Source organism: Neopsephotus bourkii, unplaced genomic scaffold, assembly GCF_033783945.1.
Source record: "Neopsephotus bourkii isolate Nb327-2 ecotype Australia unplaced genomic scaffold, CSIRO-AGI_Nbou_v1 NB_107, whole genome shotgun sequence".
NCBI lineage: Eukaryota > Metazoa > Chordata > Aves > Psittaciformes > Psittacidae > Neopsephotus > Neopsephotus bourkii.
The window spans coordinates 14,808,102-14,834,315 of NW_026900624.1; the positions used below are offsets into that span (position 1 = coordinate 14,808,102).

Sequence of the window (26,214 nt, forward strand, 5' to 3'; positions counted from 1 at the left end):
TATGGAGGGCTAAAAGGGAATAACAACAAAAGCACAGGAAAAGGGGCCATGGAAGCTGGGAGAGCAGTAAGAGGATGGGGGAGCAGCGCAAGCTGAGACTGCTGGAGTAGCAAACGCAGACATTTCAGCAAGGGAAGAGGAGGTATCTCTTTTGTTCCCACCATCAGTAGAGACCCAGTGCTTCTCAATCCATGGCTCTCTGCACTCCTTCAAGATCCTGAAGGCCCTGTGCTGAGCAGGGCTGCCCCTGGGAAGCTCCCAACAGAGACCCCCCATGGCACTGTCTTCCCTGTGCTCCCATAACACAGGGTCTGTGTTGTGGGGGGGAAGGTTCATCCAGGACCGGCTCAGTACTGGTGGAGAGAGACTGCTGCAATGGGGGATGAGATGGAGTGACCGCAGGACAGCTTGGTCTCATCTGCACAGGATCAGAAGCCTGTGACACAAGCATGGCTTTGGATCTTAGCACTGAGCAGGGCAAATGCACCCTCTGCAGCAGAAACATGTTCTTTTTCTCTGGGTTTTGCTTTTTTTCTTTTCTCTCTCAAATACAGCTCTTTTCCTCAAGCACTTCCATGCTTCTCAATAGATGTTACAGCCCAAGAACTAATTCTGTCTCCTCCCACTGGTCACTTCCTCTGAACCACAAAATGTGTCAGTCTGTCACTTCCCTCATCCACTTCCAAGCTGCCATTTCCCCTTGGGAAGCCACAGCAAGAAATGGGCTTAAAATGCTGGGCTACCGTGCCCTCAGCCCAACCAGCTGCCTTCCCACGCACTGAGGAGCCAAGAGAAATCGCTGCTGCCCTCACTTGAAGACACTGCAAGCACTGGCTCCACCATCTCTCCTGGAGTCTCTCCTTGCCATGTCTCCAAGCGATTAAACCAGGAACACAGCATGACCCACACCTCCCACCTCTGCTCCTAGAAATCCTTCCCCCCATCCCTATTCCCCCCAGACAAGACAGAGAGCTGAGACACAAACAAGACGAAGGAACATGACGGACAGTCCGCTATGCAAAAAGACAAACTGAGACTGAGGACACTCTGGGGAGGACAGGGGAGACCTCACCTTTGGTCACTCTCTGGCACATAGGTAGGTGCACACACACACTCACACTCGCATCCTCTCACACACATGGAGGATGCGCCACATGTTTCAAGATGGGTCCATGGTAGACTCAAGGGTAGCAGGGGTGGGTTGTCATATCCAGAGACACTGGGTGACATCAGGGGTGTGTGTGTGTGTGTCATTCACAGGTTACTTTCATGGTTTTCCTCTGTCTCAACAGCCATGGGGGGCAGCCCTCCGTTGTCATTCAGCCGCTTGGCCCTGTAGGTTTCATAGTGGATGTTGTGGGTCACTTCTTTCAGGTCCTGAAGGTGGGTCCTGCAGGGGACAAGGTGAAGGTGGGGTTAGGAGGAAGATACGATAACCAAGATTAGCTCAGTCAGTATTAATCTTCTGATGATCATTTTATTCCCTGAGATAAATGGAAGATTTCTTCAGGCAGTCTGGCTAGTGAGCATACCCCTTTCTGCATGGATTGCATGGGTGCCATCACACACAGCATCAGCATTCAAGAATACATATGCAGGATGCAGGATATGGGCTGAAATCCCTGTCTGTGCTTACCAGTCTCCTGCCTCTCACATGTGTGCCAGCGGGACAGCCACTGGGCATCCTGGTATGTCAGAGCAGACATGGTCTTATCTCATCTGAAGCAGTGGTGAGACAAGGAAGCACAAGACAAAGAAGCACCAGGAGGGTGTCGCATGTCCACTGCAGATGTTACCTCAGAACACTGCTGTGAACATCATCTTTAACCTCCATAGAAAGCCTGTGGGCTTGGATTTCTGTGTGATTTGTGATGACCACTTGGTTAGGATGTTTTCACTATCAGACTCAGCATGTCTGCCGCAGAAGGTATTGCAGAACAAAAAGAGGGCAGTGGGGTGATGTGCAAGCATTGTCTCAATACTACCATACCAACAGGTGGAATGAGCTACAGGAGTCTATATTCTAAGTGTGTTACCTTTATTTTCTTAGTTTTGGTGTTGTTTTAAAACCTTCTTATATTTATAGGGAACTGAGGTGACCCTGGGTCTGTAGCTCTTCTACAGAATTTAGGGCAGGTATCACTTGTGCTGAAACAACTTCATGAAACAGAGTAGAAATAAGAGAGGACAATGAAAGATAAATGAAATAGAGAACTTTCCATTTCCAGGTCATATATTCCAGCACATCCCTCAGCCTGGTAGGACACATAACCTAGGATGTGGTAGTGGCCTCTTTTTCACAGACTCCACCCCAAACCCATTGTCAGCAACAAATAGAAGCAGTTTCAACCTAATATCCTTAATGGGATATAAGGGGGGTGATAGTACCCTGCTTTTCTCCAGGCATCCAGCTCATACATGAAAACTAGTACCTACTTCACATAGTGATCTTGTCACTAAGAGACGCACTAGAGCATCCAGCCCTTAACTCAGTCTAACCCTGCGCCACGTAAGTCTTTACTGCCTGAAATATACTCTATTTTCCTCTCCATAGGGGCTATTTCACTCTAAGAGGGTCTCAGGAAGACTCCCTGCTCATCAAGAGCGAACTGGTGCATGACCATGGCCTTACCTGATGACGAAATCTCGAAGTAGGGCAAATTCACAGTGGGTCAGGTTTTCCACTGAAAAGGCAGCAAGCAAATGTTAGGTTTGACTTTTTCCAACAACCGCTTTGTGGTTACATGGAAGAGCATGGGAAGGTCATCGCTATGGGGCAGGTTCTGGGTTGACAGAGCCTGCATACTTCAGAAGGAACAGACAGCTGTCTGAAAGGCACAGTCAGGCATTGAGGAGACATGCTAACAGATGCTGAGCAGTCATGTGTGCAATTGTATTTGAAAACCAAGGCAGCCTCAGGAGCCCAGCCTCACACACGGTGCTGTTCAGAGTGGCTCCAGCTTCTACCAGTTGGCAGCAGTGGTACCACATTGACCATGGCAGTTCCCTCCCAACAGTGCTATTTGAGAATTCTCCTCTTGGTTTCAAGAAGTTTATCACAAAAGGGATGGGAAGGTGGCCATGGGACATGCTGCCTGGACCCTGGTTTATTACTGGGGCCTGCAGAGAAACTATCAGCTCCCAGAAACAAGGGATTCTTTTACCTTCAATGATTCCCCAAGGTGTTTTCCTGCCCAGGACTCTTTTGCCGTTCACTTGGTATTCCTTGTCGCTGCCCACTACTGCAAAGGGCATGCTTTCCTGCTGGGGAGAGACAATGTGCAGAGATCTATTGAACCCATTCCAGAGAGCAGCACAGTCGCTGTTCCCCATCCACTTTCCTCCTCTCAGCTCACTGAACATAAGGCCTTTTCCAAGAGGATTCTCCAGGACAACACTTCACTGGTAGTCATCTTTACCCTTGCACTCCCCAAGCTTAGTGGGTAGTTTGCAGCAGTGCAAAGGCTCTGGTGGGGCAGGGGGGAAGAGCTTTTCTGTTCCCATCTCCAGCATTTCTGAAGGGGGGGGTAACCAAATAAGAAGTACCTTGGCTGGTACTTCTTATGAGGGTCTGTCAGCCCAGCATTATTCATATAGAGAATTTGCCCTGTTTCTCACCCAGATTGTAGTTCTCCACCAGAAGAGGGAGATAACTCAAAATAATCCTCCCCAGCAAGACACAACAAGTTTAATGTCTGAAATGGTTGTACTGAGGAAGACCAGAAATGGGGTGGGGGTGCAGCTTTCCTGGGAATTGGGACAGTAGGTGAGGCTATTGGTGACTGAGACTTAAGCACAGGGAGAAACCATCTGTTTCCAGAACACAGATGCTGGAGATGCTGCTATCCATAAGGGTGTGCAGATGTTCATAGATTTGCTCTGCTTTATAGATATAATTGGGCGTGGGGAGGGACTGTAGTTACCAAAGGAACAGAGATCAAAAAGCAGTGCATTTCTTATGTGTGATGCTGAAGTGCAGAACAAAATGTGGTGCTCTTGTCAAAACCAGTAACTGTTTGGAGAAGAAGCAAAACCCATCTAATCTTCTCCAGAATGTGTAATATATGGCCAAATGGGAAATGATTAATAAGATGGAGAAGGTGGGAATTTCTGCTGGGGCTGTGACAGTTGGGGCAGTTGAAAGGGCAAGTGTCAGGCAGCAGTACAAGAGTTTCTTGAGGACTGTGTGGATGGCAGTCTATTTTCATTAAGAGCCTAGCTACAAAAATGATGGGTGGGATAACTAAATGCAGTAGCATCACAAGGCCAAGAGGTGTTGTCAGTAAAAAAAGCAGCCTGTGTTATTATATGGGAAGATGTAAGTTTGAGGCACAAAGAGCAGCATTTAGGGAATAACAGCAAGAATTTCTGCACACCTTCAGAGCTCATAAGCAAGTAGCATCTGAGGGAGTGGAAGGACCCCATGTGCTAGTCAGATACAGAATGACCATGAGCCACTAGCATGATGCAATTGTTTAAAATGCACATGTGGTCCATGGGCTTAGCAGTTCAGATCTCAGGAGAGATGGGGGAGCATCAGATATCAGCACCAGTGCTACAGAATCAAATCAGACTGGAGCAGTCACAGGAAAAAGTGACTAGGAGCATGAACTACTGGGGAATGGAAGGCTCATCCAAAGGAGTTTGTCTCCTTTAGCTGACCAGAAGGTCCCTACATCTGTTGCATCTTTCATACATGAACCAAGAAGCACTGAAAAACCACTAGTAACACATGCCCATTTTACACTTGTTAAATATGATCAGCCCTCATCTCCCCTTCCCCTCCCATGATAAAATGTTTCCTACCCTGATTTTGTCGTTCTCTGTTTTATCCTCCAAGTCCTCATCGAATTCTTTCTGGGGGTAAAACTCGATCCCATTTACTTCTAGCTCTTTGCGTACCTGGGCAGAGAGACATCTTGGAGCACAAAGCAACAGAAACCTGAGGGAAAGGCAGGTGGGGTGTTCTGGGCGAACACATCTGGGGTATCCTTCCAGCAGGCAGGGGCTGGAGGGATTGTGCCTGGGAACTGTGCAGCAAAGTGAGGACACACAGAGGCAATGATGAGGCTTTCTTTCCAAACGCCAGTTACTTGTCTGGCTCTGCCGTTCCCGTGACACTAGATGACACAGGGCTACACACGTTTCTTCCCCCTCTAACAGATGCCTTTCTTGCCACAAACAGCTGCATCTTCAGGACTTACCCACCAACCCAGCACTAGACTCTGCACATGCCCCAGGGACTGTGCTGCTATCCCAGGAAGAAGCACAGTGTGCATTTCTCCCACCTCCAAGCCAGGGCAGGGAAGGATCTCATGCAGGAGAGGAGATACTCACTCTTTGTTTGAATTCAGTCTTTTCCTCCAAGGTCATGGTGTCAGCTTTGGCAATAACTGGGATGATGTTCACTACTTTGCTGAGATGTTTCATAAACTCCAGGTCCAAAGGCCGCAGGCTGCAGCCCAAGGGGGAACAACATGGAAAGGGCCACTTTACCCTCCTCCCTTTTCATCTTAGTGACTCTCCTAGCATCAGGGCATTGATTAACACCCCCTGTACATACCCTGCTTGCCACCACAATGCTCTCATCTCCTTCCCATCCATCCTGCCCCCTCCCAAAAAACAGTGGTATTTATCCTGCCCTTGTTATCCTAGACCCTTCCAAGCCCCACAGCACCCAAAATTAAGCTAAGCAGCGGCCAGTCCTGCAGGCAGGACCCGTGGGCCTGAGATGGAGCAGTGCAGGGTATGTATCTAGTACAGAGCACTGGGGACTTGAGGAAGGATGAGGGACTGTGTACATACGAGTGGCCTGTAGGGGAGATGAAGTAGAGGCAGCAGTGCACTCGCGTGTCTGGAATTCGTTTCTTCCTTGCAATATTCACTTCCTCTTTCAGGAATTTTTCATATTGCTCATTGATGTATTTCTCAATAGGCTCCCAGCTGTTAAGGTTGGGAGAGAGAGATGAATAGGTACAAATCTCCACATGTTCCTGCCTACAGTGTTCCCAGCTCTGACAGCAGCAAAGCACACTCAGGCATAAAAAATACCCACCATTAGCTGAGATGTTTAAGAGTTCCTGTAACTGGGCACAGAAATAGGCACTGGCTATGTAATGTGTGCATACCCCTGAGCATGCACACAGACCCAAGGTGTTCACAGTTCCATGTCCCCACTACTGGCTCCCTAAGTGTAATAGGAGTCCCTGATGCTTTCCAGGCCAAATGGATGAGAGCTGATCCATATACCACCTTAACTCCAGCCCTTTCTGCAACACAAGGCCTTGGCCATGTAAAACTCACCAGTTCTCGTTGTTGATCTGGTCCCCAAATCCTGGTGTGTCAATCACTGTCAGCTTCATTTTGACACCGCCTTCTTCAATGACTGGGGAAGAAATTGCGAACAATCAATAAGCCTCCCAAGGCACTGTTCTACCATGAAACATGTTTCTGTACCCTACAAGGGAACAAGAGTGCTCTGCCCTCATCCCTGCCCAGCAAGCATGACCAGGCCAGGCTGGGTCATGCCTCAACAGTGGTGATCCCCACTTGCATTTCTGACTCCAAATTTTGCTAACCTCTGCACCGAAGCCACCTTATACCACTCTGCCACAGGAAAATGGATTTGTGCTCAGTTTGTGGCCCAGAGCTATTACCTGTCTTACACAACTTGTCCTCCCCATCCTGAATCTGAGATGATACACATTACTCTGCGCCACTGTAGAAGCTGTGCTGATGCTTTGCCATGAGGAGATGTATTCTACCAAACTTGGGATGGGACCCACTAATGCAGTTTGTATTGACTATTAAGTGTCTGCAGGTGGGAATGACTTACAGCAGGGCTTAATCCACACATGTAGACTAATGTCTTGGCAGAAGAAACATCTATAACTCTTTTTCTACCTGTGGCATCAGTGCCATCACTGTTTAAGAAAAGCCGTGGCTGGATCTGAGGCCATCTAAAACTGACACTTGTCCTTTAGCTTCCCACGGAGAAAGGACTACCTAATACCAAAGGACTGTTTACATAAACTACTGGGGTCTTCTGCAAGACTGTGCTGAAACATAAGTATTGCTTCACCCCAGCAGCCTGGCTCTTACCATGCCCAATGGCTTTGATCTCCACCGTCTTGGGGATCTTCTCCTCCCGGTTCCACCCTGAAGATTTGCGGCTCACCTGGGATTTAAAGAGGGTGTTCACCAGTGTCGATTTTCCCAGTCCACTCTGACCTGAGGATTGCAAAGAGGAAGCCTATGACATGTGCCACAGCCCAGCGACGACAGCGGGCCCAGGGGATGGAGCCAGGCTGCAGGGGAAGGGACTGCAGAGGTCTCCTTGCCTTGTGTAGGCTCTCCTTTCCCCTGCACCAACCCCTCTCTGCAGGGCTTGCCCTCCCACCTGGCCCCATAGGACAGTCCCTGGCCATGGTTCCCAATACCTCAGCTTCTACGTGCCTACCTACAACCATGATGTTGAAGTCGAAACCTGTCTTCATTGTTTTCTTACGCATCTGCTCAATGATGGTGTCTATACCGATGTAGCCCAGCAAGTTGGCGTTAATGCCCATGGGTTTCATTGGTACGACTGGTTTTTGTCGTGGCTCTGGGACCAGCTCAGACATGGCTGCTTCACTTTTGTTCTCCACTGGTCCTACATAGGGAGAAAGATTGAAAAATCATCATTAAGGTGTGATAAGGACCTCCTTGCTGACCTGTCACAGGGACGGAGGGCAACTTTGAGCATCCATTTCAAGGGTACTTGGTGACTGGATGGCAAGATTTTAGCAGTAAGAAGTTCCTCTTCAGGGAGGAACATTTACTTGAGTTTCCAGCACACCCTTCAATGTATCATACCAAATGAGGAGGTAGAGAAGTGGGGTTTGCTGAGCACGCAGTGTGCTGAATGCTACCTCCAAACAGCACAAGTAGACACAGTGAATCTGGCTGGATTCCTATTGGGGTGCCCGAAGTTCTGCGTGTATCTCCTCAGTTTTGTCTCCCAGTTCTCACCAGGATCACCAGTGTTTTGCCCCTCCAAGTTTAGCATGAAATTTGTAGTGGAACAGACTTCCAAAAACTATCATGTGTCGAGTCCTGTCATTGAAACAGAGTTTGAGATTTACCACGGGGACTTCAAAGCTTAGCCCTTGCCAGGGGCAGCTGCATTATTGCCTGTGCTGTGAAGGCTGAGTTCCTCAGAGAAAGGCAGCGATGGCAGTGCAAACCACGGTCACAACCTCTGCACTTACCTCCCACCCATAGATCAATGGGTTTTATCATGCTCAAGAAACTAATCATTATGACCAATAAACTAATTATCTGCATCTTTCCCTCCTCACTTCTTCCATGTAAAACAAACAGGCAAAGAGAAAGCTCCTGCAGGCTTTATGGGCTCCCTGACTCTTTCAGGTGATGGCACACACTGCTTGAGGTGAGCCTCATCCATTTATCTCCAACTCTTGTCTTGTTAGTGAGCAGCTCCCACCCACTGGGAGGAAGCTGGAGGTTGGGAGAGGACAGGACATGGGAGAAAAGCTGTAATTGATGGGGAAGGGAGGCATGAGGGATAAATCTAGAAAGGAAGATGAAGGGGATGGGAATCAAATACCTTTCATACACAGACCAGCTGCAAACTAAAGCCTCTCCCACTCTAATTACTTGACTCCCCCATGCTTTGTCTCATTAGATGGTTATTTTCCTGGGACAGGGACAGCATCTGTTTTTGCTTGCTAAGCACTCCACTTGTTTTGGATGCCACTTCAGTTCAAGTATCTCACACTAAATTATCCCTTTCCATCATTCGGTGGAGTTTTTTGCTCCACTCAGCAGAACCCATTGGCTGCAGAGCAGGAAGTGAGAAGCCAGGCAAGTGACTGCCATTCAGTGGGTGATGGATGCTGCTTGGAGAGGAAGGTAATTCAGAGGTCACCAGGCTGGGGACACTGACAGCGCCAGTTCAGGGTCCTTGTGAGAGCTCAGCCAGGCCAGGCAGAGACCGGGGCTGGGGAGAGGTCAGAGTGATGTTGTTTGAGAACAGGGTTAGGCTGCACGGGTGGCTGGTGACCCTGCCCAGCATTCCCACATCAAAGCCCCTCTATAGACACAAGGGCTGCTCTACACAGTGAAGATTTTACATTGTACGTTATCTTCACTATCCCATGTGCTGGGGGCAGACCTTGTGGAAGGGCCACCAGTGGCAGGGAGAAGGGTGCCTCCAACCAGTTCCTTTGACACCACTTGAGGAGTTTTTTATGTTAGAGTGGGAGAAGGGATGTTGCCCTGTGGGAGAAAGTGGTAGCACTTCCACCCATGCACAGCACTGTGGATAACATCTGAAGGTTCCTGTACCTTCACCTTGGCAGCAGGGGAGTGCTCTGCTGGAGATGGTCCCTCACTCTGAGCTATCACCATCCTCTCCTGAAGCAGCGAGCAGTACCCTGGGGGGGCCAGAGCACAAGATGGACTGTTGGCTTGAGCCAGGTTGGCAGCTCAGAGCACCTCACGCTGCCGGGCAGCTGCCTGGGGAGCAGCCTGGCCAGCCAAGCGCTCCGCAGCTGCAGTCTGCTCTTGCACCCATCACAGCTCGCCTGTGCCTTCCCTGCTGACAGAGCATCCCCTGAGGCTCCTGCTGTCTTTTTCCAGCTTTCCCAAAGCTGCTGCCAGCCAGGAGAGCCCTGCACAGCATGGCGAGCCAAGGCAGCCAGCTCTCTTGCACTCTGCCCTTTGCCCCTCCTCACCCAGGTACAGGATCTGTGCATAGTCATGTGGCTGTGCCATGCCCCTCATCCTGCTGCAGCATCCTCCAGTGCACAGCTCACAGAGACCTGCTCTGGTCCCACCTACCTCAAAGACAGCGAGAAGAGATAATGAGAGAGGGAATGATGTGGGGAGATGGGACAGGGGACTGTGGGCCCAGTAGGGCACTTGCCTAGTGCAGTAATGGGGGCAAATAAACACCAGAGGTGGACAGGGAACAGGACAAGGTGAGAAGGAAGCCCAGCTGAGCAGCTGCATGGGATGAGTGCACGACCTGGCTGCAACCCTTTGCTGCCTGGGCTGTAGCTTGTCTTCAGGGAATCTATTGCCCTCTCTTTTATGCCTCCAACTCCTTGTTCTTACACAGGGAGGAGGAAGCAGGGAAGTTGCTGGCAGGCAACCTCAGGGGTCACTAAGAGGTTCATAGCTCATACCTCAGTCTCACCAATGGATGCTTTGCCCAGAGCCAGGAGATGTTCCCAGCTCTGCTGTGGACATTCAATATGTGGCCATCCGTTTACAGGCTTTACTGCTGGAGCCAGGAGCTTGCAGCAGCTGGAGCAGATATTTCAGAGTCAGGTTCCTGACCACCTATATAAAGCCCTGAGACCAAGAGAAAGGTTCTGCAGAAGACTCCTTAAACATTTCCTGGATTTTCCATCAGTGATGTTGCCCTGGGCATTTGATTTTGGACATTCAAGGTCTTGGTGTAGGCACCCTCCCTTTCTCCTCTCTTCCCACACAGCCTCAGGCAGGGAAGCCCCATTTTGCAAAGAGGTGCCCAAGGGCTCAGCTTTTTCCACTTCTTGACTCCCACAGAGGAATCCAAGGAGCCAACTGAGGAGCAGCTTGCTGGAGAGGTCAGGGTCTGCAAAAACCAAGGCAGAGCTATGAGAGCCACCTTGAGACATGAAATGTGCCTACTTGGTCTCTTGGGAAAGGCCCCGCTTCACATGCAGTAATGCTGATGCTGCTAGGAAACCTCGTTAGTGCTCTGAATGACTGGTCAAGGGGTATTATTGTGCATGCTAGGCACATCCTGGCCCCTCCAGCTGTCTGCTGTAATGAATACATGATAGGGTACTACAGCCAGTACAGCTGATAATGAATAGAGGGTTAGCCAAGGTTAACCACTTGCATCCGCTGCTTGCATCGCCACCCTTTTCCTTGCCACTTTGTTCCCTGTGCTAAGCCAAGCTCATTTAAGAGGGTCATTGTTGCCTGGTTCCTGGTGGGAGCTGGCTTGGGCTGGGCTGACAGGGGGCAACCTCTGGCTCATAGGAGATTCTCCACTTGGCTCCGGAGCAGGGAGAGGTGCAGCATCTGGGACCAGGGAGGGCAGAGCCAGAAGGGCAATGGGTGCCTGGAGAGGTCCTCATGGTCCCAGCTGGCTCCTGATTCTAACACCCCCTGATCCACCCCAAAACCACTCTCTGGAAGGCTGAAGTACATGGCCAGCTGCAAACACCACTCCTGAGGCACACGCTTCACATCTGCCTACCTCATGTTCACAGCAGCTAGCTGGGGACAGAGGTGGCCCCGCGGGTCCCTTAGGGGCTCAGATAGTGGGGACTAACATCTACTCTGTCCCCATAACCCAGATACAGTCACATCCCCTCCCCCTGCCTTCCCATCCTTTGTCTGAGTGGTAAGAGGGAGGGAGGACTGCAAACAGTTGCTCACCATAACCCAGCTTCCAGCAAGGAAAGGCTATTTAACCCCCACATAGCCCATGGACAACCTCCTGGCGGCTCCCATGTGGCATGAGGCTGTCCTGCTCTGGCTGGAGACAGAAATCGACACGAGTCTCACCCCAGCCCCTTCTACTTGCATGTCTCTGGACCCACAGTTCCACTGCCTGCAAGCATGGAACAGGGAGGAAGGATGGGGTTGGAGCTTGAAGGTGTCTGACAGGGGTAACACCAGGTTCCTGGGAAGAAAAGCCAGCAGCTCCTTCAATAGCTCATCCTCGCTGGGGCTTGCAGGCATTGCTTCTGATCTGTAGAGGTGCTGGACTGAGCATCCCTCTACTGGAAAATCCCTTTTATCCCTCAGTTTCCGTGATGACCCGGGCATTTCTCCCAGCTGTGCAGGGCAAAGGCTAAGCTGTGCCGGATGCACTGCGTGACCCCAGGGTGCAGAACAGAGCCATTCTTCTTACCAGATCTTTTTTTGCCTGGCCTGAGGACCACTGGACGTTTCCAGTGAGGCGGGGAAACTCATCCCAGTCCTTCGGCTGCTGCAGCCTTCCTGGCAGCAACCTTCCTTCCCCTCAGTGCTCTGCAGAGGGCTCGGGCAGGAGCCCGGCTCTGCCGGGGCTGCAGTGAAATCTAGGGCAGTGTGTGCTGAAGCTTCCCTGGAAGTGAAGGGGCTGGAGGTGAAGGGGCCGAGCACGTCCCCAGCCCAGCCACTGCAGGGTTAGATGCTCACCTCAGCCCCAGCTGTACCCACACTGCCACTCCCCAGCCGCGCATCTCTTACCCCATACCCCGGCTCACCCCTGGGAGGCACGGCTGTACCACAGGGCGAGAGGATGCTGAGCACCCCTGGACCACTGCAGCTGCCTGTGCTCCTGCCTGCCTGCCCACCCGTGCGGGGCCTCCCTGCCCGCCGCTGGCTCCTGCACAGATGCCCAAGGAGCAGCACAGGATGTCCCTGTTGCCCCTGCAGCCGCTGCCTGTCACTAGCAAGGGACAAGCCAGCCGACGAGCAGCTTGTGGGCTTCCCCCAGCCCTGGACCACCTCGGATTATCTCTTTCTTTCAAAGCAGCCCCTGACGCCAGCTACTCCCGATCAGATCCGCAAACAGCCCATCTCATTCTCCTTCATGCCAGACTGCTGCCACCAAAAGGAAAAAAAGAAGACAGACAAAGCCAGGACCGATTTCTCCTGCTGCCCTTCGGGGTTATTCCCCCCCGTGGCCAGAGCTGGGCAGTATGGAAGCACAGCGGAGGGTGCCTGCACAAAAAGCCCCAGCGGCGTCCCTCCGGCATCGCCCAGCCCTGCCAAGCCCAGAGCATCCTACCTTTGAACATGAAGCTTCCTTTGTCTCCGAATCCTCGCCCAAGGGGGTGGGTTTTCCCTTACTTTCCTAGCCTGACGCTGGCACGGCACGGTGGGCTACGAAGCGCCGCTTTTACCTCCCTCTTTCTTCCCTGTATCCTCTTCTCCCCCCCTCTCCTTCCCCTCCTTCTCCAGTGGCTATTTCAGCGGAGAGGGGATGCTGGTGCTGCTCCTGCTGCCATCGTCATGTGACCTGAATATTAAACATCGCCGCAAAATCTCCCCCCGCGCACCCTCCCCGGCTCCATCCCGGGCCCCGGCTCCATCCCCGGCCCCGCCGGGGGGGGGGGAACAACCACGGGGATGGGGACAGCACCGCCGATGGGCCCCCTCCGTGCCCTGGAGGGGCCCCCGTTGCACACCCACATCACACAGGCCTTTTCTTACCCCTTTCCCTCCCAATTCCCCAGCGTTTTCAGCATCTCTGCTTTTTAGGGAGGAGGATCTTTAACCCTTCGCAGCTTGGCTCTGGCAGGGCGCTCAAGGGCACTCTTTTCCCTTAGGTATTTATTGCAAGGCCTCCCTTCTGCTTTCCCGGAGGAGGGAAATTAGGAATGTTTTGGCTCATCAGAAGTGACTTGCCCTTCAGATCCGCTTGTGGAGGCGTGAGAAACCTTCTCTCCTCCGGAGCTGCGACTCCTGGCTCTCAGCCCGTGGTGCAGAGGCAGAGCGAGTGCTGTCCCCTCTGTGTGTGTGTGTACACATGTGTGCATGAGCATACACGTGTTCATGTGTGTGGTGAGCAGGAAGAGGTGCTGCCCGTGGGCCATGCTGGGGTACGCAGGTCATATCCCGTGTGCCCCCACAGGCATACACACATGCCTGGCAGTGCCCACCTGCATGTGCCCAGTGGATGTGCTTGCATCTGGAGAGGGGGCACATCCTGGAGGGGGATGCCCCTTCCTCTCTCTGTATTTCGTTCTCCTGCATTCTACAATAAATCTGGAGAGGGACTTTTTACAAGGGCAAGTAGTGACAGAACAAGAGGGAATGGATATAAATGGTCAGAGGACAGATTTAGATTAGATAGTGGGGAAAAAACCTGGAACTGCCCAAGGAAGTTGTGACTGCCCCATCCCTGGCAGCATTCAAGGCCAGGTTGGACACAGGGCCTTGGAGCAACCTGCTCTAGCAGAAGGTGCCCCTGCCCATGGCAGGGGGTTGGAACTGCACGAGCTTTAATGTCCCTTGCAACCCAAACCATTCTGTGATTCTGTTTGCGAGCCCTGGCTGCACTGTGCCCCTGCCATGCTGTGCTGGGGCCAGGGCAAAAAGGAAACTGCACCCTCTGTGGGTTACAGGACCATTTAGGAATCACCGTCAGTCGTTACCCAGAGTAGGTGGAGTGGTCCACAGCCTGGCTGCCTAAGACAGACGACAGACAGAGAAGTATCCCAGCACCCCCAGCATCTCCTGTCATGGTGCCCATGGCTGTCCATTTCCTTGCTGCGTGCCAGGTTCACCTCCACACAGGCTCACCTCCTGTCTGCCTTTGCCCACCCACATTCCCAGTGTAGGGAGAGGAGAAATGGCCACCAAGGAAGGAATTGCTCCTCATCCTCCCCATGTCACCCCACTGCTCCCGCAGGGCCCTGCCCCATGCCAAGCCCCATGGCACTACCAAGGCACCCTTTTGTGCCTCCCTCCCCCCTTGCCCAGCCCATCCCAGCAGCAGAGACCCACCGGAGCATGGTGGGGCGCAGGGAACCCCCATCTTCACCACCGGGGAGGCTTCGGCCCCGCCACGTCGCTGGGACCCCTCGGCCGCTGTGGGTCGGGGCCGAGGGGGGACGGGGGTGATGGGCGCCGGGCCGCGGAGCCGCTCCCAGGGGAGCTCCCCGGCACCCGCACTGGCCTGGCGCAAGGTGACGGAGAGGCAGCTCCGCTTCGTGGGGGCACCAAGGGGGCTGTCCCGCCGCTGCGACGGGGTCGGGATGCGGCTGGGGCCGCCCGGGGCGGGCAGGTGGCCGCGGTGATGGGCGACGTCCTCCTCCATGGCTGCAAGAATGAGGGCAGGGTCCCGGCGCTCCCCCCCTGCCGGGGCCGCGGCGTCCCGGGGCGCAGCTCCCCGGCAGCGCTGCCCAGCGGCCAGCCCGCCTCCGGGCAGGACAATAGCGAGCCTGTGCCCTGTGCCCACGCCTGGCGCTGCGGCCGCTCCTGCCCCTGCCCTGGAGCCTTCCTGGCTCCGTGCCGTGGGCAGCCCTTCGGCACAGCCCCTGCCCTGCTCTCCTGGTGGGAGGTGATGGAGCAGTGCAGACCCACCGGGTCAGGGAGGTGATGGAGCAGCGCAGACCCACCAGGTCCGGGAGGTGATGGAGCAGCGCAGACCCACCGGGTCAGGCCGGTGCTGGCTGCTCCCAAGGACAACCGGGGTGACTGGAAAAAAAAAATAAAATTAAAATCTCTGAATTTTTGAAATGTTTTCCCATCCTTTTTTTTTTTTTTTCCCTTCAAATGGCAGATTTCAGTTAAAGGATTTATGCCCTCCTGAGAGAGTTCGCTCGTCAGGTGTTCATCAAGGTTTACACTTCTTTCCTTTACTCTGATCTTCTTCTGCTTCTTCATTATTCTGATTGTTTCTTAATTTTGCCAGCGTCGGGGTCGAGCAAGCATCTTGCCACTGTGCACCTTCCTCACCATGAAAGAGACTTCGAAAGGCAACGCAGTGACGAAGGAAGGAAGAAGAGAGGTGTTTTGGTGGAACAGGATGAGAGTATGTGTGGTTTGTTGGGCAAATGGGAGCAAAGAGGAGGAAAGCTGTTCACACGTAGCACCAAAAGCATGGCACCCACAGTGACACGTCAGGTCATGCACCCAGCCTTTGGGTGGCCATGGCTGAGGGCTGGAGGGGTGACAACAAGCTGTGAGGAGTGCTGGGGATAAGGACAAACTAACCTCTCTGCTTTAAAGGCAAAGAGACAGAGAGGATGGGAAAGACCATCCTGATCCTGTGCAGCATGCCCAGCACTGAGTATCTTGCCTGATGCTTTACACAGTCTAATTCAGTATCTGTGGCTATGTCCCTCTCCCCTGAGGCCTCTTTGGCTGCACAGGTCCCACAGGGGTGACACAGTCCCAGTGTTTGCATTTGCCTGAATTATTCCCAGAGAGCCCTGTGGCATAGCTGGCACAGACACCATGTGGATGAGGACCTACCTACCCCGCTGTAAAGGAAACCTCACTGCACACTGGTCCTTGCTACCTGCCTGGAGCTGGAGGGAGGCAGCTCCCAGGGGGAACAAGAAGAAAGCCAAGCATTGGCCACGCATTTTGTCACACAGTTTTATTCCACTGGGGAGGGCTTTGACACCGCTGGCAATAAAGTCCTTCATGCACATGGAGAATACCTGGCTTAATACCGGTTGCATTAGGACTGACAGAGTGAGATAAGCCAGAGGAGAGGAACAATTAGCTTCTCTCTAGTCCAGCCCTGACCTGTTCGTTGCCTTCTTTTTGCTTGGTTTCTATAGCAAGTCATGAGCAGAGCGGAGGTGAGAACAGGCAGGACAGCAGGCAGAGGAGGGCACAGAGGAGGGCACAGGGGAGCCCCATCACACCACGGATGCCGGCCGGGGGAGGGCAGCAGTATCAGACCCAGCCCTTCGGTTTTACCAGGCTGTGGCTTTCCCTCTTCTCTTCCCACTGAGCGGGTGGAAGCAGGTTTGGAGAAGGTGCGATGGCAGAGCAGCCTGCACTGGCGCAGGCCCCAGAGACCAGACCCCCCCTCCCCACAAGGACGGTGTAACCTGTTCCTGGTGGCTCCAAGCCCCCCAGCTCCAGTACAGAGCGTTTTATGGCTACACCAGGTCTCAGCCGGGGTCCGTGCTCAGTGCAGCCCCAGCTACAAGGGAGTGGAGGTGAGGAAGAAGGTTTCCAAGCTGGCGCTTGGAGGTATGGCTGTGTTGTGCCAGAGGGCAGGGGATGTGAGCCATGCAGACCATGCAGCCCAGCCCCACGGCATTTCCCTTTCACAGCCCAACTCACCAAGGCACAAAAATATGTGGGATTTACCTGTTTCAGGCTGTACCTACGCTTTGAGCAATTGCTTGCCAGGGCGAGCATTACTTTGGGCACTCACTGCATCTCCCTGCAGAGCAAGACTCCCCAGTTAGGGTACTCACATCTCTGGGTTGTGGCTGAATGTATGGACTGAATGAGGGACAAAATGTCCCAGAAAGACTCAGGATGTTTGGAGGATGTTCTGACCCATTCCTTCCTCAGCCAGAAATCATAGAGAGAGAAATTAGCTTTCATCCCCAGAGAATTACCCATGGAGCATCACTCAGTCAAATCAGCCCAGGGCACCCTCCTCCTTTCTTTGGGAATAGAGGAGAAAGCTTCCATTGATGGGTTCACAGGAGAAACTGAGTGACATGAGCCCATCTAGGACATGTGGCAGATTTGGGCAGCTGGCTTGAGGGACTCCTGCTGCCCAAAGCAGCCATCAGGGGCTACAGCACAGACACAGCACCCTGGGGATGTGGGTCGCTCTGCTACTGGCAGGTCCATGAGACAGCATGGGATGCACAGACTCATGCGGATGTGGTGGTGGCACTGTCTGACATCCCCTGGGACATCAGGAGTGGGGCACACAGGGCCCCGCATGTCTGGGGCACTCACTGTTGAACCCACTGCATACAAAGGGTGGAAGTTGGGGTAGTAGGAGAGGTGATGAGAGGCTTTTGAGACAACCTGCTGCCACAGGTTCAGAGCTCTCCCAGACCTGCCTATACACACTGGGTATCACACTAGGCTGGCAGGGAGGGAGAAGATGTGATTAGCAAGGGACCTTTCATTTGAGTCATTCACCAGTCTTGGCCATGGGAAGGAGCAGAAGTCCTTGGCTGGGTGCGGGCTGTGAGCATGGGGGAAGCCCCGAGCCTACAGTGCCACACAAACCTCGCCTAAGAAACAAAGGGGCAGAAAGGTGAGTGGTGAGTACAAAACCCAGACCAGCAAAGAGCAAAGCTGCTATCAGCCCAGCTTGCACAGGACCGGACTGTCACCCGTGCTGACGCTTGCAGACTGCTGTCCATGCAGGAGAGGCTCTTCTGGACTGGGTGGGCAGCATGTCAGACCTCGGGCACCCCGAAGGCCAGGTTGTCCCGAATCATCAGTGTCTTCCGAAGGTCTCGTTCCATTATCGGCCTCTGAGTTCGCCACTTATGGGCTTCCTGGAGTCCTGGCTCAAAGTAGTAAATGCAAGCTCCAAAGCCCACCAGGATGAGAATGGAGATCATCAGATACACCGGCACGAACCAATCCAAGAAGTGAGGCATGGCTGCCAGAGAAAAGGCAAGACACCCCATGCAGTGGGAGCACCCAAGAAACGCAACAAGCTTCATGATGAGACACCTGCCCCATCAGCAGGGCCCAGCCCCCCTACACCCTTCCTCATTGCCCCACCACACTCCAGTTCATGCTAGGTCTCACACCAAGGCACTTCAGCCTTTGGAAGAGAGCAATCTCTTTGACTCATCTCTGGCACCCCCTCACTGAGTGGCAGTCCCAGTCCCTCCCCACAGCCCTCAGGCCCCCAGCCCTGCTCCTCATCTGCTTGTAGGGAATTCTGCTGCTCTTTCCCCTGATGCTCCATGACCCCTCTGAATACCCAGTCTGAGATGGTTGAGCCCTCCCTTGCTGCTCACCTATTTGGTATCCCGCTTTGCCAGGGCTCAAGGACCTTGCAGGGCTTGGCTGAGCAGAGCCCAGATCCCCACATCACATCAGGTGCTGGGCAGTGGGAGCCACTTACCAGGGGCAGCTGACCTGTCTTGCCAGGAACCCCTTGCCACTCAGGAACGAGGTGCCGAGCCTGAAGAAGTGCTGCCCTGGGAGATAAAACCCAACACAGATGCATGTCTGTCAATCCAGTGCTAAAAATGAGCGAGCAGGGCACAAAACCTTTTCCTGCCCGGCCACCAAGGCTGAAGCTTTATGAAGGGGCAGGCAGATGGGGTTCCAGCCCCACAACCTGCTGATGCCCTGGCCAACATACACCCTGACTCAGGGCCATTTAAAAGCTGTAATGGCACCATGTTTGTGCCCAGCCCTTATCCCCACCCTTTGCGATGGAGCAATCCGCAGTAGTGCCAGGCTCAGGCACAAAAAGCAGCCCTACAGGCTCGCCCTCCAGTGGGGGTGTTGAAATGCCCCTTGATTTCAGTGGCAGCAGATAGGGCAGAGCTGCACCCATGCCAAGCTCCTGCTTTTCCAGATACCTGAAAGATGTCACCTGCAGCTGTCCCCTGAGACACCCCTCAGCCTGCAACCACATGTCCACTACCTTCCTTGTGTGGGGCACTTAAGGGGAGGCTGGGGACTGCTCTGAGCATCTCCATCCTCTTTCCTGCTCCTGGCCTGTCAGAATGCTGCCTCTTGCAGCAGGAGAGCCCATCCCTGCCTGCTCATCCCAAGACTTGCATGAGGTTCATCTCTACCCTCTGAATAGCACCTTTATTGTCACAGGGTTAGATCTGAATAAAGCTGCAGTTCTTGTTAACATAAGCAAGAAACTACCAGCATTGGAGGAAATGCCTGATTTCCTCCCACTTACTGGCATGGATGTTGATACTTATCTGTTCTCCTTGCATGACAGGGAGGACCTCAGAGGATTTTGCCTCCTCCTACCACGCTGTTTGGCTTTCAGCAGCCATTGGGTTTGCTGCCCATGGTGCTGCCCCTACCATTGCCAAGTCCTGGAGGACTTCTTCCATCTCCCTCTAATGATTCACATCTCCCTTTTGCCAGGTCCTTGCTCCACCTGATCAAGAGCAAGGGGACTGGGCAGCTCAGCATCAACCACCATACGGCTGGGAGCAAAGGGCAGTCTTAGTGCTGCTCCCACCTCTTCACGGCTGCCTCTGCCTCCCTCAGGAGAAGCCCCCTGCCCCAGCCTGCAGTAACATTGCAGATGTGTTGTGGGGAGCAAGGATCCTTCTGTGGGGCTTCCAGAAGGAATTAGGCACAGACCATGGCCCCTGACAGGAGCCTGAGGTCCAGGTTTGGTGAGAGGCCCCTCAGTGCAACTTTCCTCCATGCTCTGCAGAAGCAGCTCCTCTGCACCCCCTGCACCCCTCAGCTGCTGCAGCCAGGCTGGCAGACAAGGATGCTGCAGATCCCTCTTCCAGAGGTGCCTCTGCCATCAGTCTCAGCTCATGACACCGATGGTCAGGAAAGGTGACTCGGGCTTGGAGCCCCCGGTGCAACGGGAGAAAAGCCAGCAACCTCATTTCCTTCCCTGACCGTCTGCTTTCCAAACCTGGGAGTGAAGCTGCCATCCAAAAAGTACCGCAATAAAAAGCAGCCTTACAGACTTCCCCATTTACCCTTTCTCTGTAGCCGGCAGCGCCAGCACTTCCCAGCTCCTCGCCAGCAACCCATTCTTCAGTCTACTTGCTATGCAGCCCTCACCTTGTGCTGCATCCCCCCCTCACTCGCCTGTCCCTAGCCCCAGCGAAGGATCCTGGCCATGGCTAAGCTGAGGTGTCATTCCCCACACTCACAGCCTCTGCAGGACTGGCCCAGCAAAGCCCTTGCACTTGTCATGTGGTTGAGCAGATTTTAGCTGAAAATGCTGAAAAGAGGGAGTTTTAGTCAAAGATGTCAGCTCTCTGGAGCAGCCCTGCATATATTAAATGTGCCTTAACCCTTGCCGGACCGGTTGAACTCAGCACCCCATTTTGCAATGGGATACCTGTGACCTCCCACAGACAATATAAGTGTTCTTGGTCTTTCATCTGAGACAGCGTCTCACAGAGGTAAGCTGACTGACCCTTTAGAAATCTCTGCTACATGTGTCATTCCAGCCACTCTCCTTCAGTGTCACCCCTGGATCCTCTCATGCCACCTCCCGCTGCCCCCCCCCCATGTGCTGCGGGTGCCCTTGGAATGGGCAATCCAGGGGCATACCGAAAGTGACCAGGCAGAAACTGCTCAGGAGAGGCCAGGAGCAGGGAGAGGGGGTTTGCAGGGGAGATGGAAACATAGCAGTGACCAGGCAGGGGTGAGTGAGGCAGAACTGCCATGCAGAGTGCCAGGACTTGGGTGACTTCAGGCACAAAAACCTTCCCGTGTGAATGGGTGGGAGCACACACCAGGTTGCAGCGTTACCAGCCACGGGCTCACCCCGACTATAGAAGACCCCCCACGCTCCCCACTCCCATACATTGCATCCCCGACAAAACCCCGTCACCTGCCCTGCAACGTGCCACCTACCTCCTTCCACAGCCGCAGGGAGACGGGGTGAGGCTGCTCCCTCCCGCATCAGCCGGGCCGGTCGGGAGGAGTCGGGCTCTTTCCCCAGCCTGGCAGTGGCAGGGAGAAGGGACCCCGCTGCGGGAGAGGAGGGCGACAGCGAGAGGCGACACGCGAGGGGCGGGAGGGAAGCCGGGAGGGAATGAGGGAGGGAATGAGGGAGGGAAGGAGGGATGGCGGGGTGTGCAGGGGTGACACGCAGCCTCATTTCCCACCGCGGCTCCTGCGGGCTTCCCCCATCGCCTCCCCGGCAGCTACAGCCCCCCTGCAGCCTCCCCAGGGCACCCTCCACCGGCCTCAGCCCCCGAAGGAGGGAGCATCTGCACCAATTGCAGGGGAGAGCTGGAGGCGGGGGGAGGATTTTAGCGGCCGTCGTTATGGCAACAGGATTCCCGAGCTCACCCGCACATGGTACCCGGGCGGGAGCCACGGGAGACGCGGCCAAGGGATGCTCTTCCCTCTTCCCGCACCACCCGCAGCCCGGACTGCAGCGCCGGAGAAGCTGCTCTCCGCCGGGCTGAGAAGGAAGGATGGGGCTGAGGAGGAGGCGAAGTGCTGGGGGACACGTGTGTAGGTTCGGGATGATTGCAATGTACGAGATGTTAAGGGTCCGCAGTTCTAGCGGTGAGCCCCGCCCGTGTCTGGGGGCTTGTCAGCAGCGGGATGGAGGCAGGGGGAGGCAGGAGTGGAAGGGGGAGGGAGGTTACTACTCCCTTTGAGGGGTTTATGCAAAAATGAAATAATCAACACTGACCAAAACTGTCTTCCAGTGGAAAACAAAAGCATCGCAGCCTGAAATAGTGTTTTTGCTTTCAACGAAATACCTTGTTTCCTGCATCCATACCTGGCTCTGTCACAGCTGCTGCAACGTTAAACCATTTTCGGGTTTTCAAAGCAGCACAGAACAAACAGCTACCAAACTATTTTGCTGTTGTTGTTGTTTGTGTTTTGGGGTTGTTTTGTACACGGTGAATTTTTTACCATGACCCAGAAGTCGTTTAATGCAAGTGTTTTAACAAAATCCATCAAACAACTGGCTCCAGCCCTGAGAGCTGCCTGTGCTGCCCAGTCCTGCCCACTTAGTCTCTGACACCTACAGCCCTGCAGCGCCTGCAGGGGATGGTTGTCAAGGCTTGGGGGCTACTAATACCCACCAAACTGTCTGAGCCCCAGATTCATGCCCACTACATGCCTATGCTCCAGAAGCTGTGAGGTGCAAAGTTTGGCTTCCCAGTAGATTGTGTTCCAGGCACAGAGGGGTTCATCCTCTCCCAAAGTTGGTCACAGAGCCCACATGTGCTTGCTGGCTCCAAAGGTGATACACCCAAGGGACCTGTCTCCTGGTCTGTCCTGGGGTTTCATGCATCGGTGCAGGGACAGGGCTGTGCTAGGAGCGGTGGAAGATGGCTAGCACACTCCACCATTTCCTCCTGATCCTCCTTTTTCTCCTCCCAAGTCCCACTTCTGCTTGATGTAACTTCGTAATAGCTTACAAGCATTGAGTATAGGCTCAATATACCCCTGCACCTAGCACGATATCTGCATGGAGGATCAGATCCATCAGGATTAGTCAACTGCTTCTTGGTTTGATGGGCACTCCAGATGGTTGCCATGTGCCTCCAGAGAGAAGCCTGCAATCACACCTTAATTTTAACCTCACTGAATGAAGTTCAACCATGACACCCACCTTGACCACCAGTGAAGTAACTGCTTCACTAATCCCACTGCATTAGGAGGAAAGCACAAGCCTCACGGTTTTGACAGTACTGGGAGAGAAATGTGGTTTGGACAAACCAAAAGCCAAACAGATTTAAAAGAAAAAGTAAGATGTTGAAAGGATATTATTTATTGTGTTCCCAGAGCAAACCCTAAGGGTAGGCAAAGGCAGAGTACATGTCATGACATGGCAGCCTCCCTTGATTCAAGAACCCTCCCAGCTGAGTCCAAAGTACCCTTGGAGGCAGCAGGAAACGAGTATAGGAGCTGGGATACGCTTGCAGAGCCCCTACCTCTGACTCCGTGGCAGCTCTTGCTGCCTGTGACAGGGCTCTCAGGTGCTGTCACATCCTTTGGTTTCTGACAAGAGGTACAGCATTGAGACAGCTCCAGGCTCCATGTACAGCTCAAACCACATGGAAACCCTTCACTGCTGTTAAGCTTTCACGATGAATAAGGCTGCTGTGTGCCACTCAGCATCTTCCAGGCATAAGCATGTGCATATCATTCTGCCTGGCCCAGGGGGACTTCCAGCCGCCTCCACCTCACTTGCAGGAAGCCCCTGAGTGGCTGTGCACACACAAGCCCCTCAAAGCCATTCACTTCAGGTTATTTGCCCAGCACCAAGCTTCCAACTCTGTCCATATGTCTAGGCAGCCCCAGATTCACCTGCGTGATGAAGGCAAGCACGGGGTTGGGTTTGACATGAGAGGGCCACCCAGCTAGAGCAGGCACCATGAAACCCTTCTCAGACAAAAGGCCTGTCTAGAGAAAAAGGAGATGGTTGGGCAGCCTCAGCCACATGCTTCCTTCTTGTCACATGCCCAGAAATCACAGCACGAACAACATACTGAGCCCGGCTTAATCCCAAACCTGATTAAGTGTCATTCAAGTTTTTTCCTAACAAGTTTTCCTGGCGTTCTTTAGCATCCCTTAGGCTTTTATCACATCTTCCAAGATAATCAGACACTAGTCTGCCTGGTTTTCAGGCAAGACCAATCCCCCAAACACTACTCTCCCAAGGTCGGTAGAGGCATGGGAGAAGTTGGACTGCATCAAACTAGCCTCCCCCAACGGCTGCAGTAGAGGCCAAAACTCCTGCAAGAGTCACAGAAATACCTCCCTGCTTGGCTGCTGGAGGGGAGGGAGTTGCTGCAGGATGCAGAAGGCACCCTGGGTGCATGGCACAGCATAAGTCAGATACTCTGGTGGAAAAGCAGAATAACCTGCCTTCCGGGTGTTACTGCAGCTTCCAATAAGGAAACCCATTTGAGAAGCTTTGCTGAGCTGATCAAAAAGCTAAGGAAATGTGTACGGTGACTTAAATTAAAGAGCAGAATGGAAATATCAGACTTACTCTGTGCCTAATGATAGCAGGGGGGAGCCTTTGCCAAAGGAAGCTGGAGTTGCCAGCAGCATATGTGGAAATGTCATTAGTTTCCCTAACAATTAGCACTTGCTGCAACTGATATTGTTTTTGTCTATTACTGAGAGAACAAGTGCAATGAAATACACAAGTCTGTATTCTGCAAGCTTCCTGGGCAGGACTGTGAGAGGTGAGCTCAGAGACATGGCCAGGTGACATCTCCAAAACTCATGCTGAATGGGGCTGGGATGAAGCCACCACTGCCAGGAGATCTGGGAGCATGTGCTGAGACAACGGGGACCACTGGGGCCAGCACTCCTTTTGAGACCATCTTCAAAGACTGTCTCCTTCACTCCTCTGGCTGCTTGGAGAACAGAGTGACAGGACAAGGAGGAATGGCTTTTACCTGTCAGAAGGGAGATTTAGGCTACAGATAAGGAAGAAATTCTTCCCTGTGAGGGTGCTGAGGCACTGGCAGAGGTTGCCCAGAGAAGCTGTGGCTGCCCCATCCCTGGCAGTGTTCAAGGCCAGGTTGGACGGGGCTTGGAGCAACCTGCTCTAGTGGAAGGTGTCCCTGCCCATGGCAGGAGGTTGGAACTGGATGAGCTTTAAGGTCTCTTGCAACCCAAACTGTTATGTGGTTCTATGATCATGCAGAGAAAGTATCTCAAGATTCAGCCATGAACCCACTGGGTGAAGTACACAGCAAAGTGGCCAAGGATACACGAGGGCAAGGTGTGCTGTGTAACATTTTTTCTAGCAGGTGGTGCTGTCCTGCTGCAGAAGTGACTGTACCATTCCCAGGGAGGACTGGTGATGGCCAGGCCAAGTCTCACTGATGCAAATTGCCTTCATTGGCAGTACCAGAGCATTTTCGTGTTGGCTACTATTACACTTCTACTCCTTTTTTGAATGGTTTGCTCTACCACAGCAGTATACAGTGCCCCACAGAGTATTATCACGAGCTTTCCCCTTCTGTATCATGCCCTGCTCTTGTCCCTTCTGCCCGAGCTGGGGGCCAGAGCACTGGCACCCCTGCATCAGCTCTCCTGCACCGCTCAGAAGGGGAGATGGACTCATTATTCCTGCTTTGCAAACTGGAAAGAGGGTGGGAAGAAGTGAAATGGCCTGACACAGCCAGACAGTGATATGTAAAATATACCCCAGGCTCCATCACCAATTGTGTCTCAACCCTCTCCCCTCCTCTCCTTGCCAAGCTACAGATCTAGACAAGAGCTGCAGGCACATTGCCAGTCTGAGTCTCCACCTCCTTATGCTATTCTATCCCGTGAAAAGCAGTTTATAAACGCTACCCTTTGGCATTAGATGTGTTTTACACCCCGTGGTCTATGGGTAAATAGCCATTGAGGGTGCAAGACGGTGACTCTTGCTTTCCCCTCTGGCTCCCCACAGAGGTGAGCTTGCCCTGCTGGCTTTGCATCCCCCGTGGAGCATCCCTGCCCGCATTTCAGGGGAAGGAAGGCAAAGTGAACCTGCCCGGCGCAGCTCGCAGTGCCAGCTATCTGTCAGCAGCTTTGCATCGTAGGAGTACATTTGCTCTGCCAAAGCCTGGACTTTCATGCAGGGACCGGCAGTACCACTGCACTCCCCCCATCCCCTTAACCCCTCTGTTGGTAAGGGGCTAAGAGCCCCTCTGGCTAAAGGGTGCGGTGACACACAGAGGAGGGAGCAGGGTGAACCTCTGTGTCCCCACAGGAAGGTGGGGGTCAGCCCTGCAAAGGGAATTCTGCCCAGGGACAGCCAATAAACCTGCTAGGGACAAGGACAAATAACTGTGGGATCGGTGGTAGCTTCCCTGGACCCGCTGCACCTCAACAGACAGCATGTTGTGAAAAGGAGGAAGCCTGCAGTGACAGGGAACAGTTAGCATCTCCCCCACCAAACACTGAAGCCGCCCAGGTCCTGCTGCGCTGACAGAGAGCAGGCAACAGGAGCACAAAGAGGACAAACACCTTTTAGGTGGGTGCCAGAGCTTTTAGCATATTTCCTCAGCAGCCCAAAGGAGCATTGTCCTAATTGCTCTCCATCTCCCCAAA

The 26,214-nt window shown here is 53.4% G+C and overlaps 2 protein-coding genes across 5 annotated transcripts; both read right to left on the minus strand.

Moving 5' to 3' along the window:
- Window positions 1-982: 982 nt before the first annotated feature.
- Window positions 983-13,025, minus strand: SEPTIN3 (septin 3). 3 transcript variants are annotated; one of them, XM_061362775.1, is made up of 10 exons: window positions 12,782-13,025; window positions 7,460-7,651; window positions 7,102-7,230; window positions 6,304-6,385; window positions 5,806-5,943; window positions 5,338-5,455; window positions 4,807-4,902; window positions 3,165-3,261; window positions 2,633-2,684; window positions 983-1,390 (listed from the first exon to the last, which is right to left on the minus strand). In XM_061362775.1, exons 1-10 carry the CDS (start codon window positions 12,789-12,791, stop codon window positions 1,255-1,257), a joined length of 1,050 nt encoding a protein of 349 aa, XP_061218759.1. In that variant the 5' UTR covers window positions 12,792-13,025; the 3' UTR covers window positions 983-1,254. The 3 variants fall into 3 exon arrangements, with proteins under 3 accessions (XP_061218759.1, XP_061218750.1, XP_061218768.1); XM_061362766.1 differs by having other exon boundaries at window positions 3,165-3,264; window positions 12,782-13,024; XM_061362784.1 differs by lacking the exon at window positions 12,782-13,025 and adding an exon at window positions 12,255-12,478 and having other exon boundaries at window positions 3,165-3,264.
- A 3,871-nt stretch (window positions 13,026-16,896) lies between these two features.
- Window positions 16,897-21,424, minus strand: SMIM45 (small integral membrane protein 45). 2 transcript variants are annotated; one of them, XM_061362961.1, is made up of 3 exons: window positions 21,037-21,424; window positions 18,575-18,650; window positions 16,897-18,100 (listed from the first exon to the last, which is right to left on the minus strand). In XM_061362961.1, exon 3 carries the CDS (start codon window positions 18,096-18,098, stop codon window positions 17,892-17,894), a length of 207 nt encoding a protein of 68 aa, XP_061218945.1. In that variant the 5' UTR covers window positions 18,099-18,100; window positions 18,575-18,650; window positions 21,037-21,424; the 3' UTR covers window positions 16,897-17,891. The 2 variants fall into 2 exon arrangements, with proteins under 2 accessions (XP_061218945.1, XP_061218936.1); XM_061362952.1 differs by having other exon boundaries at window positions 21,291-21,423.
- Window positions 21,425-26,214: the final 4,790 nt, after the last annotated feature.